General features: G+C 42.2%; 2 protein-coding genes across 6 annotated transcripts; one reads left to right on the top strand and one right to left on the bottom strand.

Annotated features, from left to right (window-relative positions):
- Positions 1-330: 330 nt before the first annotated feature.
- LOC146962745 (transcription intermediary factor 1-alpha-like) lies at positions 331-11,624 on the bottom strand. 5 transcript variants are annotated; one of them, XM_085769887.1, is made up of 19 exons: positions 10,780-11,624; positions 9,564-9,685; positions 9,303-9,450; positions 8,901-9,033; positions 8,493-8,609; positions 8,250-8,364; positions 8,015-8,161; positions 7,808-7,922; positions 6,420-6,559; positions 5,945-6,169; positions 5,700-5,822; positions 5,456-5,603; positions 5,306-5,363; positions 4,748-4,874; positions 3,774-4,078; positions 3,373-3,484; positions 3,193-3,267; positions 2,599-2,760; positions 331-1,885 (listed from the first exon to the last, which is right to left on the bottom strand). In XM_085769887.1, exons 1-19 carry the CDS (start codon positions 11,051-11,053, stop codon positions 1,325-1,327), a joined length of 3,207 nt encoding a protein of 1,068 aa, XP_085626013.1. In that variant the 5' UTR covers positions 11,054-11,624; the 3' UTR covers positions 331-1,324. The 5 variants fall into 5 exon arrangements, with proteins under 5 accessions (XP_085626013.1, XP_085626012.1, XP_085626016.1 ...); XM_085769886.1 differs by having other exon boundaries at positions 5,945-6,190; XM_085769890.1 differs by having other exon boundaries at positions 5,700-5,762; positions 10,780-11,544.
- A 249-nt stretch (positions 11,625-11,873) lies between these two features.
- Positions 11,874-14,316, top strand: LOC146962746 (aldo-keto reductase family 1 member D1-like). The gene is made up of 9 exons (XM_085769892.1): positions 11,874-11,970; positions 12,126-12,293; positions 12,441-12,557; positions 12,663-12,740; positions 13,135-13,257; positions 13,393-13,502; positions 13,589-13,754; positions 13,855-13,937; positions 14,037-14,316. The coding sequence occupies exons 1-9, from the start codon at positions 11,878-11,880 to the stop codon at positions 14,077-14,079; spliced, it is 981 nt and encodes a 326-aa protein (XP_085626018.1). The 5' UTR covers positions 11,874-11,877; the 3' UTR covers positions 14,080-14,316.
- The last annotated feature ends 612 nt before the right edge of the window (positions 14,317-14,928 follow it).

The raw sequence follows: 14,928 nt of genomic DNA on the forward strand, positions 1-14,928 counted from the left end.
GGTGGTAGGAATAAAAATGTTTATGTGGTTTGACTTGTTTGGAACCAATTCTGAAATAAATAAATAAATAAAATCAGCCTAAAAATGACAATGGCAGGCGCCGAGCAGCAGTCAGATCTACATGTAACACTGTTTATTACAAAGACTGTGAATGCAGATGCACTTAATGCTTGATATTGTCATTGTCAGGTCCCGTAGAAGCTGTGAAACTGGACAAAAAACAAATCTAGTGTCAGTGTGTGAGCTGACCACAAAGGAGTGTGTAGTTATCTGAAACATCGGTCAAAACAGTGTTTGCTTTTTTAAAAATTAGCCAGATGTGTGCAATTACATGGATTTTGGATTATTCCAGGAGGAAACACTGAAGCACTGAGGTTTGTGGCTAACGTTACGTATACAGGAGTGATTGTGATGCAGAGGGACAAGGACACAGTTTTGGAAAACACTGTCGTCAGAGGCTGATAATGAGAGAGTGATAATCACGTCTCTGAATTATCTATGACTGCAAACATTTAAAATAAAGTCTGAGAAGAAATGTTCTCTTGATAGAAACGGACAAGGCGGCTGTGTGAGAAATCATCTTTGGGACTCTGGGGGTTGATAAGAGGCCTCAAACTGGCAACAAAGAAATTAAACCATGATAGCAACTTTTTTAAAAGCCAGTTTTTGGAGGAACTGTTACTGCTATATGTGTCACTTCCCTCTGTCCACAAACTACAGTACATACAGCAGCCCTATTTGTTGCATACACAGCATCTTTTTTTACAACACGAATAAAATAAAAAATAATACTATTGCAATAAAACATAATTCATTTATGAGCCAAACGGCTAGCACAGGTGGGCTAAAGTCTATAAACACAAAAATGTATTTATATTAAGACATCTTGCATGCATTACTCATCCAAAGTCTTTTTTTTTCCTAAGTATGATTGCAGCATTTTGTGACTTCAGTCCATCACATTATTATGTACAGGAGATAAGCAAAGTAACTAAAGATATAACTTACACATGATCCTATCAACAAAGAATACCATTTGTGTGCTTCTCGGCGTCGTCGCCAAAGAGAACGACTTCCTTTGTTACAGTAAAATTGTAACGTCTGTCCAGCGACGACGCAAACAAAAACAGCTTATTTCCTCAATTCAATGTGCATCTACGGCATCACTGATACTAAACACCGTCAGTTTAGTGCAGCTGCGCCTTTCGTCTCCTATTGCAGATATAACATGGTACAAAACAGTCTGAATGCAGCATGTGGGTCCCCACTGGGGCCAATTCTGTTGGAAGACTGAAATCATCCATCTTTTCACGTCGTAGTCCCTCTATCCCTCCTCTTTGGCTGTGTCTGCTGGAGCCGCCCCCTTCTCCTGGGTAACGGGCGGATCCACAGTCTGGTCTGTGGGGACCTCCAGCTTCTCCTCTTTTGGGGAGCTGGGAGCAGCTCCATCTTTTGTTCCACTATTGGCAACAGGAGGAGAAGGAGAGCTTTCCGACGCCTTCACAGGACTTTTCTCATCCGGCTTCACCTCCTCTGCAGGGGGCGGGGCCTCCTCAGGAGCCGCTACAGTTTCCTCTGTCTTTTTCTCACCTGTGCCGACGGCCTTCTCCTCCTCTGTTTGTGATTTTTCTTCCTCTGTCGGGGCTGGCGCTTCTTCCAGAGGAGCCAAATCCTCCTCTACGGGGGGGATTCCTTCCCCTGCGGGACTCTTTTGCGCGCCTTCCTCCATCATCTCTTCCTCTTCCTCGTCTATCTCGTCCTCCAGAGGGGGGATCATCTGCTCCTCCCTCCCACCGGGGAACACCTTCTCTGGGTAAACCAGCTTCAGCTGTTCCTCAAAGTAGTCCTCCAGGTACAAGCCAGCACTCCCCACTTCTGAGGTCGCCTGTAAAGTCAGTGCACAGAAATGTCACGATGCGTGTGCTCTTATGAATATCTGAACGTTGGCAGCTTTGCATGATTATTAAAGGGACAGTTCAACATTTTGGCAAATTGGCCCATTGCCATAATCCCTATAGGTTTAGGAGTACCGGTTACCTTTAATTGTCGGTGCAAGCTATTTTTAGAACGGTGGAGCAGAGCCACGAGCTCTTCAGAGCTACGCTACGGAGGCTAATGGGATTTCTTGGTTTCCCTCATCAAACTAATCAAATACACAATCCAACAACTCCAAAACGCTCTTGTGGACAAGTTGTGACCTGGCAGTTTTTCAGCAAGCAGTCTCTGCATTTACCTCGAGAACAACTCCGTCCCATAACATATAATTACTATCTCATAGCGTGGTGAATGTGCAGGTCACAACTTGTCCATAAGAGCATTTTGGAGTTGTTGGATTGTGTATTTGATGAGTTTGATGAGGGAAACCAAGAGCGCAGCTCTGAGCAGCTCGCGGCTCTGCTCCGCCGTTCTAAAAATAGCTTGCACTGACAATTAAAGGTAACGAACCTACTCCTAAAACTATAGGGATTATGGCAAAGGGCCAATTTGCCAAAATGTTGAACTATCCCTTTAAGTGATACTATATGATAATAAACAGAAGATGTGTTTCCTCATATTAGCTCGATCGGCTTGAAGGTTAGAAACAAAACCGATGCTTACCTTGTAGTACTTTGCACAGTTGAAAAATATGAGCCTGACATCTGCAACAAATCCCTCTGGATTACTGTAACATTCACCGTCCTTCATCTTCGACTCCAGTCTCTTCTTCACGATCGATAAATCCATCGGTGTCTTGATCAGCTCTTTGTATCTTTTAGTCTCCTACATGAAAAAAAAACATTAAAACATAAGACCCTGATATGAGAATGCAAAAAATGAAGAATAAACACACTGGCGTAGTGGTGTCACTGTAACTGAGCAACTTTTTATGTTCATTTTTTAAAGTAAATTTTGACTGATGTCGTGTACTTTACCACATCTATCAGAGAACATGTTTCCTCATAATGTAGCAGCTGCTATACAAGAGAAACAATAAATGAGGGTCTTAATTATAAGTAATGAAAATGACACCCAATAATCCTCAAAGAACTGATAACAGAACGTCTTCTACTGTATTTTATTTTCTATTGACTTTCCTAGATGTGTAGGACCTTGTAGTTCTCTGTTGAGTGGTTTAGTAATATTTGATGAGCTATTGTGTATGTTTTTTGTTTTGAACTTCACAGCCTAAGTACTAAATGAACAGTGTCTTACCGATGGAGAAGGCGCCTGCTGGAAGTCCGTGCTGAAGTCATTGCAGAACAGACGCAGCAACAACCTCTCACACCTCTGGATGAAGAAATGAGAAAGTATTGTCATGACACAGGACGATAAGGCTCTGGGACACATGGACATGAAGAGTAAAAAAAACATAAACTTTGTGTTGGAGCGTACCCTTCTGTCGATGGGTGGGAATCCCTCTGAGACGGGGTCGTTCTTGCTGTCGCAGTCGTACTCCATCTCGGGCGACGCCAGGTCTCGACAGAACGAACAGAACCACTCGCCGCTGAGGACAGAGAAGTGCGGACACAAGAAACTGTGAGGACGTGTCACCGTGCAAGGACTGAGCAGACACTGCAGAATAAGTCTGTGCTCACAGATTCTGTCCTTATTCTTTTCTAGTATATCAAAATGTACAGTAAAAAGCTACACAGCATATTTCATAATTGCAGTGTGTAGATTTGAACACAAGGACCTCCTCAGATTTACCTCCACTCACTGTGATTAAATTTAACTTATAAAAAAAGTAATTATTGCCCATTATACTTCAGTAACACAGTATGTCAATCTCTCACCTGGGAGACTCGTTCAGTGTGGGGATGTGGCAGGACAGATGGAAAACTTTGGGACACTTGTCGCAGCAGAGCAGCTCTCCTCCGTTTTGGCAGACGGCGCACCAGTCCTCATTAGGATCTTCCTCTGGCTCCGCTCTCTTTTCAGACTCCTGCTGTGCCGCCGCCTGTGGACGCTGCTCTTTCCCAGCTTTGGACTCTGATGATCCAGGGACCGAGACTGAGACAGACACCTTTGGCAGCTGCCGGGGCTTCGCCTGAGCCCCGGTGCTGCTGTCGGGCAGGCTGGAGCCTACGGTGGACTGCACCTGTACGCGATGACAATCAGGATGGATGCAGTTAGATACAATGATATCAGAAAACAGGAAAGTGAGAACTTAACACTATCAAATCAGGAGACAGAAGAGTCTTTTAATTTTTAAAAACTGCCATTTTGAGAGCTGAACTAAAATGCCACACACTTTATTACAATATTCAAAAACAGTCTCGGGGGCGGTGTTTGGCTCAGTTGGTAGAGCACCCGCCCCATGTGTTGAGGCTATAGTCCTCGCTGCAGGCGGCCCCGGTTCGAGTCCCGCGTCGGACGGCCCTATCCTGCATGTCGTTCCCCCCGTCTCTGCTTCCCATTTCCTGTCACACTCTCGACTGTCCTATCGAATAAAGGCATGAAAAGCCAAAAAATATACTTTAAAAAAACAACAAAAAAAACAGTCTGGACCAGGGCCGGCCCAAGGATTTTGGTGGACTGAAACAAGATTTTGTTTGTGGCCCCCCTAAACACCCCAGGTGCAAACACCGAATTGTTCTTGAATTGCCCCTCGGGGATAAACAAAGTTTTTTTGAATTTGAATTTGGATTTGAATACACACACTGCTTACAACTGAATGGACAGACACACACACAGAAAAGTGTTAAATGAATTGAATTGAACGCCGGTTGGTTCATTTCAACTCATGTCAGTCAAGTAATTCTCTTACAAAACGAACTTCATCCTCGTCCTCCGGTTCATCCTTGATGACGATGACGGGCCCTGGGGACAACCTTCTTCGTCGCTTGGCTGTAGGGGCAGATGGCTGCTCAGAAGTCTGCCTCCAGGAAGACGTCCTTCAACGCGCAGATTGCCAGAGAGAGGAGGAGGGAAGATTGTGACAATTACATATTTTAAAAAGAGAGACGAGCTGGCCTTGTTTTCATCAGACGTTTTGGAAGATAAGTTTGTCCTCTGAATGTCAAGCTGGATGTCACGAATAACAGAGCTTACTGGAGACGTGGACATAAGTGTCACAAGGACACAGCGTGTTGTTAGGGGAACCAGTTACACTGTAGGCTGTGATAACAAGGCTGATAATAAAAAGCGATGAAGTCAACTGTTACAAAAATAGAGTTTCATTTCAATATTGTGTATTTAAAAAGGCTTTTAATCATCATGTCTATCTTCTTAACTGGAGCAGCTTCTAAACAAGTCCTGCCTAAAAATTAAAAAAAAAAAAAATCTACAATCTGATGACCCAGATTTGTTGGGAATCTTTTCTTACCCTGTGCCTCTGTCTGTAGAAGATGGCTTGGACACTGGGGAGTTCTGCCTTCCTTGGGCTTGAGAAAAGAAGGCAACATTTTTTTTTTTAAAGTGATGACAAAAAATGTAAGTTAAAATGTATTCTCATATTCAGGACATGGATACAGACCTGTCGCATGATTAAGTGTGCTTGTTTTGTCTGCGCTCGCTGAGGCTACACTTGGAACGTAGCTGGGTTTGGGGATAGAGATGGTGATGGAGGGGACGGGTCCGCTCGGTTCACTCCTCTTCAGGAAGGAAGACTCAGGTAGGCCCCGCTGAAGGAAATAAAACAAAAAAAAAATTATTTATTACTTTCCCTCTGTAGGATCCTCCTGGTGTTAGACTGAAAGTCTCTCTGGTCCCTCTCTAACCTGGTGTAGTGACATCTGGGTGGCTGCTCCGGCAGACTGAGGGTGTGGGTAGCGGGATGTACCCTGCAACACATCCATGGGTTTCGGAGGAAGGCTGGAGCTATGGATCAGATCTCTCAGAGACTAGATGTAGAAAAAGAAATCAAGTTTAAAGAATAGTTCAGATTTTTTTTTTTTAAATAATCTGGCTTCACCTATAAGTCAAGTCGTATTGCTGGTCTGTCTCTGATCCTTGTCTGTCTTACCTGAGCAGGTGGGAATCCTGTGTTGTGAAGCATGGAGGAGGTGGGGCTTCTGGGGGTGGGATGGGAGCTCCCATACCTGCGTCCTACTTGTGTCATGTTCGGGGGTCCCTGGGAGGGGGAGGAGCCGCCGTGGATGGGCCTGGTGGGGGGCGGAGGGCCGGGGGGTCCCGGGAGCCTGACGTTCTGGTACCAGGACCAGTGGTTGGGTGGGGGCTGTCTGTGGGGCTGTTGGGAAAGCTTGTCAACCTTGGACAAAGGGGTAGTTAACATTGCTATTAGAGGTACTGCCCTCTGTTGACATTATAAGCTATGATATAAAAGAAGGTATGAGTAAAAAGCACTGAGGATGTCTCACAGAATCAGAGCAGTAAGGGTGAAGGACAGACAAATGTATCCCTTTATCCTTTCTAATGACGAAAACTTGTTATTAATTAACTCTTGACGTATTTCAAACTGTTTGTTCTGGGAGTACAACCTGCATCTGGAGCTGAGCCAGCGTGCTCTGTCGCTGCTGAGCCGAGACCGACAGATTTGCAGGAGGTGCTTCAGCTCTTGGAGCCGCTTGATGGTTGGCGAGGGGCGGCCGTCCTGGTCCTCTCTCTACAACCAGAGACCCTGGACAAAAAAAACAAGCAGTTTAAACAGTCAGTAAATAATTACAAACCGGCTGAACACTTGCTGCGTGTTTCCATTGCAACGTCAAAAAAAAAAAAAAAAAAAGCGGCGAGAGCTGGATAAGAATCACAATCGCCCAAAACTTGCAGTTTGTCAACGTGTCTTATCTCATGATCAATGAGATAACCTATTCTCTGGTCGTGTCGTTGAACAGATGTTTTACCCTCCAGCTGATGATCTTTCCGACTGCTTCTCTCTGATATCTCTCAACACAGTTTATCCAGAGATTTGCTGATATTTCCTTTGAAACCGATGCCGATATTGCTGAAAACGCTAGATTTCTCACAGGAGCATGGCCTGCGTCAGTCCTGTGGCCCGTTTTTCCGTTTCGTATTTTTGACCCGAGCCTAAATTCAAATATGAAAAACCATGCATATTTTCATTTTTTTTGTTAGATTAAAAATCAAAACAAAATAATCCGTCACTTTTTCATTTTTTGAATTTTGATTGCTATTGAAAATAGAAAGAACGAATGATACACGAATTAGCAGGCTACACAGACATGACAATGACACCACTTCTTTTTGTTGAACAAGGTAACCGGACTTGTATCCAGTAGTTCCCCTTTAAAATATTGTCTCCTAAAAACAACAGAACACCTAACAAGTGCATTAACACGAGTGCTGCTGTCCACTACTCGGAAGAACCTGAAGATTTTGTTTTAAAGAAGCTAAACAGCAGCCAGTGAGAAAAAACGCTTCAGTAGTGATAGTTGTGTTTAAGGAGCAGTAATGATTACAGCCTAATCTAGTTTTTTTTTTGTTAGTTTTTTATGTACATACATGTTCTACCATGACAAAAGAAGATAATGTAGAAGATAATATATAGTATTGTCAGGTCCAAATTCAAGATTAAGAAAAGTATTTTGACCAGATGAGATTAATAGGCTGGAAGACGTGGTTGCAAAAATAATCTTGTACATTCAAGAGCACACTGACAAAAGATAAAATCAAAGTAAAGGACGACATGGCCAACACGTCTTTCCAGGAAACGGCCATGTACTCATTACTCTGTTGACTTCCTCCCTTCCTTGGCCGCTGTAGGTTATTAAACATCACAAAATCAGTGGGGGTGTTGTATCTGAGATAATTCGCAATGAGCATCACTGGCAGTGTGTATGAAGAAACATTCGGTTGACACTATTCACTGCTGCGTGACTCGTACTGTCTCAGGTGATGTCAGTCTTACCGAGGTCGACGTTTGTGGCCCAGAAACCAGAGCGGCACTGGAAGCGAACAGAGCTCTGAGGGACGATGGAGGGATTACAGCTCGCTCTCATCAGGTAATGGATCTGGAAAAGGATCTAGGAGGCAAAAAGTGAGATGATTAGTTTGAAAGTGCATCTAAAATAATAAAAAGCATTGTAAGCTTGTGTTATACAATGTAGATACGCACCAGCCTCTTGCAGTACAGGAGCGCTGTTCCGCTGTGGCTGGCTGTGGCCCATTTGGTGAAGCTAATAACGTGGTCTAGGTGTCTGCTCAGAGAGTTCACATCCTCCTGCTGCTTTTTCAAACCCAACTCGTGGTCTTTAGTCAGAGCCTGAGGGCACATTTATTCATGAAATATCAAGAAGCATCAGAAAATCAAACATGACTGTTGACACAGTGCAGAATTAACCACCTCATACCTCAAGCTGGTTAACCAGGATCTTCCCCTTCCTGTTGATCTCCATTATCAAATTACAGATGGACTTCTTTATTTCATTCGTTACACCCTTTCGGTTTTCTTCAACTTGTTGCAGCCTGGGGGATCAGTGGTGGAAATAAAACTGTAAAACGTTGATAAATAATCCAACATCATGTTTGAACGTAAATGAATTAATTCAAACCAAAATCTCAAAAACAGTTCCAGCTGTGAAGGATAACGTTACCCAGTGCTGATGCAGCCAGAAACCTCCTCAATGGCTTTTCTTTTCTCTTGCAACTGCTGAGTCATGTTCTCCAGATACTGCCTGTGGTTTCTGTACGCATCCTCCAAAAACTGGTAGCTACAAAAGAAAATCAAAATAGGAAAAAAAAAAGGGATGAATGGTATTTTTTCTGTCACATTAATTTATCTTAAAAAAAAAACACAGAACTTTTTTCTGGTAGTAGTCGGATTCTGATGTGACATATGATCTCAATAAACCTATAATATATATCAAATTTGCTTAAAATCAGGATCACATTGGTGTGACAAGCTGCATAACTATTGTGAACCCTAAAGGGACCTTACACCTATTAATATTTGTTTGGGAAGATAAATGGTAATACACGCTGTGATGCAGTAATCCACCTACTTGTGATCCTTGTGCTTTAGCAGCTGACAGTCTCGGCACGTGAGTCGGTCGCACGTCTCACAGAACAGCTTCAGTGGCTCCTGCTTGTGGACATCACAAAACACGGGCTTCTGTGTGGAAATACCTAGAGCCTCTGGGGTGCAGATAAAAGGGAAATTTAAGAACACACACACAGAAGGAACACATTTTCTACACGACCCAGGACTCTGGCAGGTAGAAAACCATTTTGGCATCTTATCTAAACACCTGATAGTGAACCTGCCTCTCATTGTCATTATGCATCTTTAGGCATGCATGACTTCCTGATGATTGTACGCAGGAATATCCAGCGCTATTTGACAAATTATCTTAATTCAATATGAACAGGTATTCATTTTGATGATTTGATTGCTGTGAACACACCTGGAGACATCTCCTCCTTCTGACGTATGGTGTGATCCCTGGTGAACTTAACCCTCTGATGAGCCTCGATGCATGTGACGCACAGAAACTCCACACACTCCACGCAGTAACCCGTCGCTTCTGTGTTGTCATCGCAGCTCATACACACCTGTTGGGGATGAGAGTAAAGAACAAAATGAGCAAATTAATACCACCAACACTACAGCTTGAGGGAAAGTCGTTGCCATACAACCAAATCTGAGTAAGCAGGAGATGACCGACCTGGCTGGTTTTCTCCACAGTGCTGCTCGGCACCTCAGCAGAGTCCTTGACAAAAAAGTTATCCAGCACGTCCATCTCCCAGCATTCCTGTCTGCATACTGGACATCGGATAGCGCCCACCACTGCAACGACAGACCAGCTCCATTTAGTCAAAGTGTCAACCCACAACTGCTTACATGGTTTGCATTTGTGTGTTTGATAATAAAGAAAACACACAGTTGGACAACAAAGCATCTAAAAGAGTGATTAAATGCTTTCAAACAAGGATGTAACTGCACTCTGAGTGTACATGTACTTTATGAAATTGTTGTTTTTTTGTATTACTGCTTTATGTTTACGCTTTGCATGTATATTGTATTGTTTGTTTCAATTATTGTAATCAGGCCGTCATTGGAGAAGAGACTCTCAATAGGCTTTATGCACAACTCCACTACTTCCTGAACTTAACCCTCCTGTTTTCCTCCTGGGTCTAGGGAGGAAGGACAAAAGGAAGGAAGGAAGGATGAAGGGAAAGATGGGAGGAAAGAAGGAAGGGAAAAAGGAAGGAAAGATAGATGGAGGGAGGGAATAGATTGGGTCAATTGGGTCAAAAAGTAAGGATGAAGGGAAGGAAGGAAGGAAGGAAGGAAGGAAGGAAGGAAGGAAGGAAGGAAGGAAGGAAGGAAGGGAGGGAGGGAGGGAGGGAAAAATGATTGTGGAAAGAAGGAAGAGAAAAGGAAAGGAAAGAAAGATGGAGGGAGGGAACAGATTGGGTCAATTTGATCAAAAGAGGAAGGAAAGAAGGAAGGGGAAAGGGATTGTGGAAAGAAGGAAGGGAGAAAGGAAGGAAGGAAAGAAGGAGGGATGGAGGAAGGGAACAGAAGGACAACAGGAGGGTTAAACAAGCTCCTTTATTTCCTGTCTTACATTACTGGACAAACTGATTAATCCAGGTGTGTCTGACCATTGTGACTACTCAGACACACCTGGATTAATCAGTTTGTCCAATAATGTAAAACAGGGAATAGAGGAGCTTGTTTAAGTTCAGGAAGTAGTGAAGTTGTGCATAAAGCCCATTGGCCCTTCTTGAACAAATAAAGGTAAAGAAGAAAGCAATGTGATTATCATTCCTATTCTCTGGCTAACCCAGCCTGCTTCACTTCGTAACCTGCTCCCATCACAGCTGCTGTTATCAGGGAGCTACATGACCTCACATCAACAGACAACTACTTCTCACATGGTTTACTGTTGTCGACTTGACCTTGCGAGTCCCGCCTGGGGTCGGCGCTCCTGAAGGGGGCAGGCAGACACCTCTTGCAGAAGGAGTGGAGACACGGCAGGAGTTTGGGCTCTCTGTTGTGGAAGCTCAACTTGCAGATGGGACATGTGTCCATCAGTCCGAAGGTGCCCTGCTGTTTCAGTCTCTCCTCCTCGGCCGGCAAACTTTCCGCCTCGTTTTCCACGATGATGACAATGTCGTCGTTGTCAACATTGTCCGCACCTTCTTCCATTTTTTCTTTCCTTTTGTTTTTGTTTTTTTGACACCGCTGCTTCCCGATCTTTCCAGGCAACCAATCAATATATCGTTGCGATGGGAAACAAAGGAGCAGCCTAAGATTTTAACTTAACAAGGCAGATAAGGGATGTTAACAGTCATATCTTTACATTAAAACATCACAGGCTTTCCCTTTCATCCTGAAAGCTGGTTTATTGAGCTGTACGAGGACAGCTTTAGTTTGAGTCCATTTGTTTCCGCTTTGGAAGCTAATTTAGCAACTTAGCCTGTTTTAATTGCACATATGCTACAGCCAGTAAACACTGCATCCCCCGGTCCGTGGTGGCTCTTATCATACTGGCGGAAAGATAACGGCGTGAAGTCACGTATTAAAATAAAACCATCCTACATACATAGTGTTTTGAAGCTCATTTGTCCATGGGAAAGGCGACCATCTGTGCTTTCGTAGCCCATAACACATACCATATTACCCAGAATGCACTGCGGCTTTCCTTTAAAGCTACAGTGCCCCGTTATGGCCAAACTACTACATCGTACAAAGCGCAATTTTAATTCAGACTTTCACTATCGTCTGCACCCTGGCTGTTATTGTTAAATCAGCTCTTTGTGAAAGTTAATATTCAGTCTGTTTGGGACATTTTTCGGCGGTTATTTGCGTCTTTTTGGAGGGGTCTGCTCTTTGTGCCTGGGAGGAGTCTCACTGTGTCAAAAACCTCCTCTCCTGGAATTGCATATTTACTACTTTACTCTGGGGGATACTATGACACAAGGAGCGACTGTGGCAAAAGTTTGATCCCGAGTAGCCACACTTTAGCGAGGATGAACTTGACGGCTGAGATGCACTCTATTCCTCTGAGTGATGGGAACAGCATACCCCTGATAGGACTAGGGACTTACGGAAATCCCCGCACGGTAAGACATATTTTGATATTTTGTCATATGACATGAATTAAGAATCGACCTGGTAAGAGTTAAATATGCGCACTATTCACGCATTTATTTTCGAGATGTTATTCACACATAATACATATTGTTTTGTTTTGTTTTTGTCTTTTTTTTTTTGATAGACCCCTAAAGGAACTGCATATGAGTCAGTCAAATTGGCTATAGAAACGGGGTACAGACACATTGATGGGGCTTTGGTCTATTTCAACGAAGATGAGGTGGGACACGCAATCAGGGATAAGATTGCAGATGGAACTGTGAAAAGAGAAGACATCTTCTACTGTGGAAAGGTTGGCAAAGTGTGATTGTTGGGTGTGGGAGCGTTTGGAAGTTGCTGACCATGACTTTTTTTTTTTTTTACACACACCAGTCGTCTTGGCTACAAAGTCTGTGCAGCTGTTTGCAACAACAAGTTTTTTTTCCTTCCTTTTCCACAGTTGTGGAACACATTCCATCCTCCTGAGCTTGTGCGTCCCTCTCTGGAGAAAACTTTGGTGACATTACAGCTGGATTATGTCGACCTCTATATAGTAGAAATGCCCACTGCCTTCAAGGTACACACATTCATTTCAACAACAAAAAAATGTCATTTTTTCTTTTTTACTCTGATTTCACCACAAACTATAGGCTACTATAAATAATCCTGTTATTTTCTTAAGCCAGGAGATACTTTCTACCCCAGAGATGAGAATGGGAAGTATATTTATCACGAGACAGACCTGTGTGCTACTTGGGAGGTGAGACTTGTTTACCTGGACTTATCATTAAAGAATCATAAAAAAATGGTTTATGGAAAATATTTTCCATTTTCTAAATCTACGATTAAGACTTACAAATTATTAACTATTGGAATCCACTGTCCCTTTCACTCCATTGTAGTTTTATTTGACTCAGTGTAGCTGCAGATATTTATTACTAGTTCCAAAGGTTAACAGACATTACCCAATCATTATGCTGTGCTCAAGGTCGTTGGCCAACCGTCAACATTGACCAAAAATGGTTGACGTTGACCAAAAAAAAGAGGAAGTTTACTGGCACACAGTTAAAGATCTGTGTGCCAGTAAACTTCCTCTTCTTTTCTTTCTTTTTTTTTTGTTAATTTGTTGCTAATTTGTGCTTAATCTTGTTCAGGCGTTGGAGGCTTGCAAAGATGCTGGGCTTGTAAAATCTCTTGGAGTATCAAACTTCAACAAGCGACAACTGGAACTGATTCTTAACAAACCTGGGCTGAAACACAAGCCTGTCTCAAACCAGGTACACTCACATTAATGTTCTGAAAAACAGATAAAGGACAACGAAAGAGGTGACACTCAATAAAATCTCACTGCCTTCTTATTATACTGAGTCTATCCTAAAAACTAACAATATTTATCATTTGTTTAAACACAGGTTGAATGCCATCCCTATTTCACTCAGCCAAAGTTGCTTGAATACTGTCGACAGAAAGATATTGTCATTGTGGGATACAGCCCCTTGGGGACATCTAGAGATGCATCCTGGTAAGTGTAGTTTACACCCAGCATGCACTTGTAAATTAAAGATTTTTTTTAAGCAGTGTAAAGTAAAACACTGGTATTTAAAACAGGGTAAACCTGAAATGCCCCCCACTGTTGGAAGATGAGCTACTGGTATCAGTTGCGAAGAAGTACAACAAGACCACAGCCCAGGTAGCTCTGAGGTTCAATGTGCAGAGAGGTGTGGTCGTCATCCCAAAGAGCTTCACCCCTGATCGCATCAAAGATAACTTTCAGGTTTGTTTTCACAGCTTTATAAAAGTGCACTTGAAAAATCACTTAAATCACTTAGTAACATCCAAAGTGCATTCTGAATCATTTGTTTTATATACTGCAGATATTTGACTTCTCTCTTTCTGAGGCCGAGATGAAGGCAATTGAGGGGTTGAACAAGAATATTCGCTTTGTGGAGCTACTCATGTGAGTATAAGGCAAAATCTGTGAGTGATTTCCTAATTCTCTAATAAATAAATAAATAAATAAATAAATAAATAATATTTCTCTGTATTGACCCAACAGGTGGGCTGATCATCCAGAGTATCCATTTCATGATGACTACTAGACACCACAGATGTCTAGAGTTCACAAAGATGTGATCCAAAAACACAATTAAATGTAATTATTTACTTTATAGATTTTTGGGCCTGCATTTTGAAAATAATTTTGATAAAAATGTTTTTACTTATTTCATGACACATTTCTGATAAACAACGTGACCAGTGTGACATCCATATTGCAGGGAATTTTAATATTTAAATCCAAAGCAATATATAGCTATATATATTTTATAATTCTGTCAATATGCTTTTGCTGTCGTTGTTTGTTTTTTCATTTGAAAGTTGCATGTCTTCATGAAATAAAATAAAATAAAAAAAAGTTTCCTTGTCACCCTCATCACTTTGTTGGACCCATAGACTGTAAAAAGAGACCGTCTCGCCGCTGTGATGCGGAAGTGGAGGATGAGTAGGTTACTCACCTGCCGTAACCTTTCTTAGAAACATTAGCAACAGTAAAATGTGTAATTTTCATTGTAATAAATGCATTTGTATTATTATTATTGACATATCTTAAGCAAAAGAGTCAACTGAATAAATCTTGCATGCAGCTGAACACAGATTTATTTTGTCTTTATAATGAAGCTTTGTAGAAACAATGCTGCATTAAAGTACAGTAGGAAATATACATTTTTCGCCTGTTGAAAATATAGTGAAGTTGTACAAAAAACAGTCAAATTCATTATGAACTGTAAGTGACCGCTAAGTTGTTGCATCTAGAATAGTAACCGTGCAAATAAAATTACCAGACGAGTGTTTGGTTGCAACATTGTAGGCTTATCCTCATCTACTTGGCGAATTGCATTATTTCAAGTAGTTGACACAACTAATAAGATCACCACACAGTCCTCTATATT

Source organism: Trachurus japonicus, chromosome 23 (assembly GCF_045865225.1).
Source record: "Trachurus japonicus isolate A0001 chromosome 23, Traja_1.0".
Classification (NCBI taxonomy): Eukaryota; Metazoa; Chordata; class Actinopteri; order Carangiformes; family Carangidae; genus Trachurus; species Trachurus japonicus.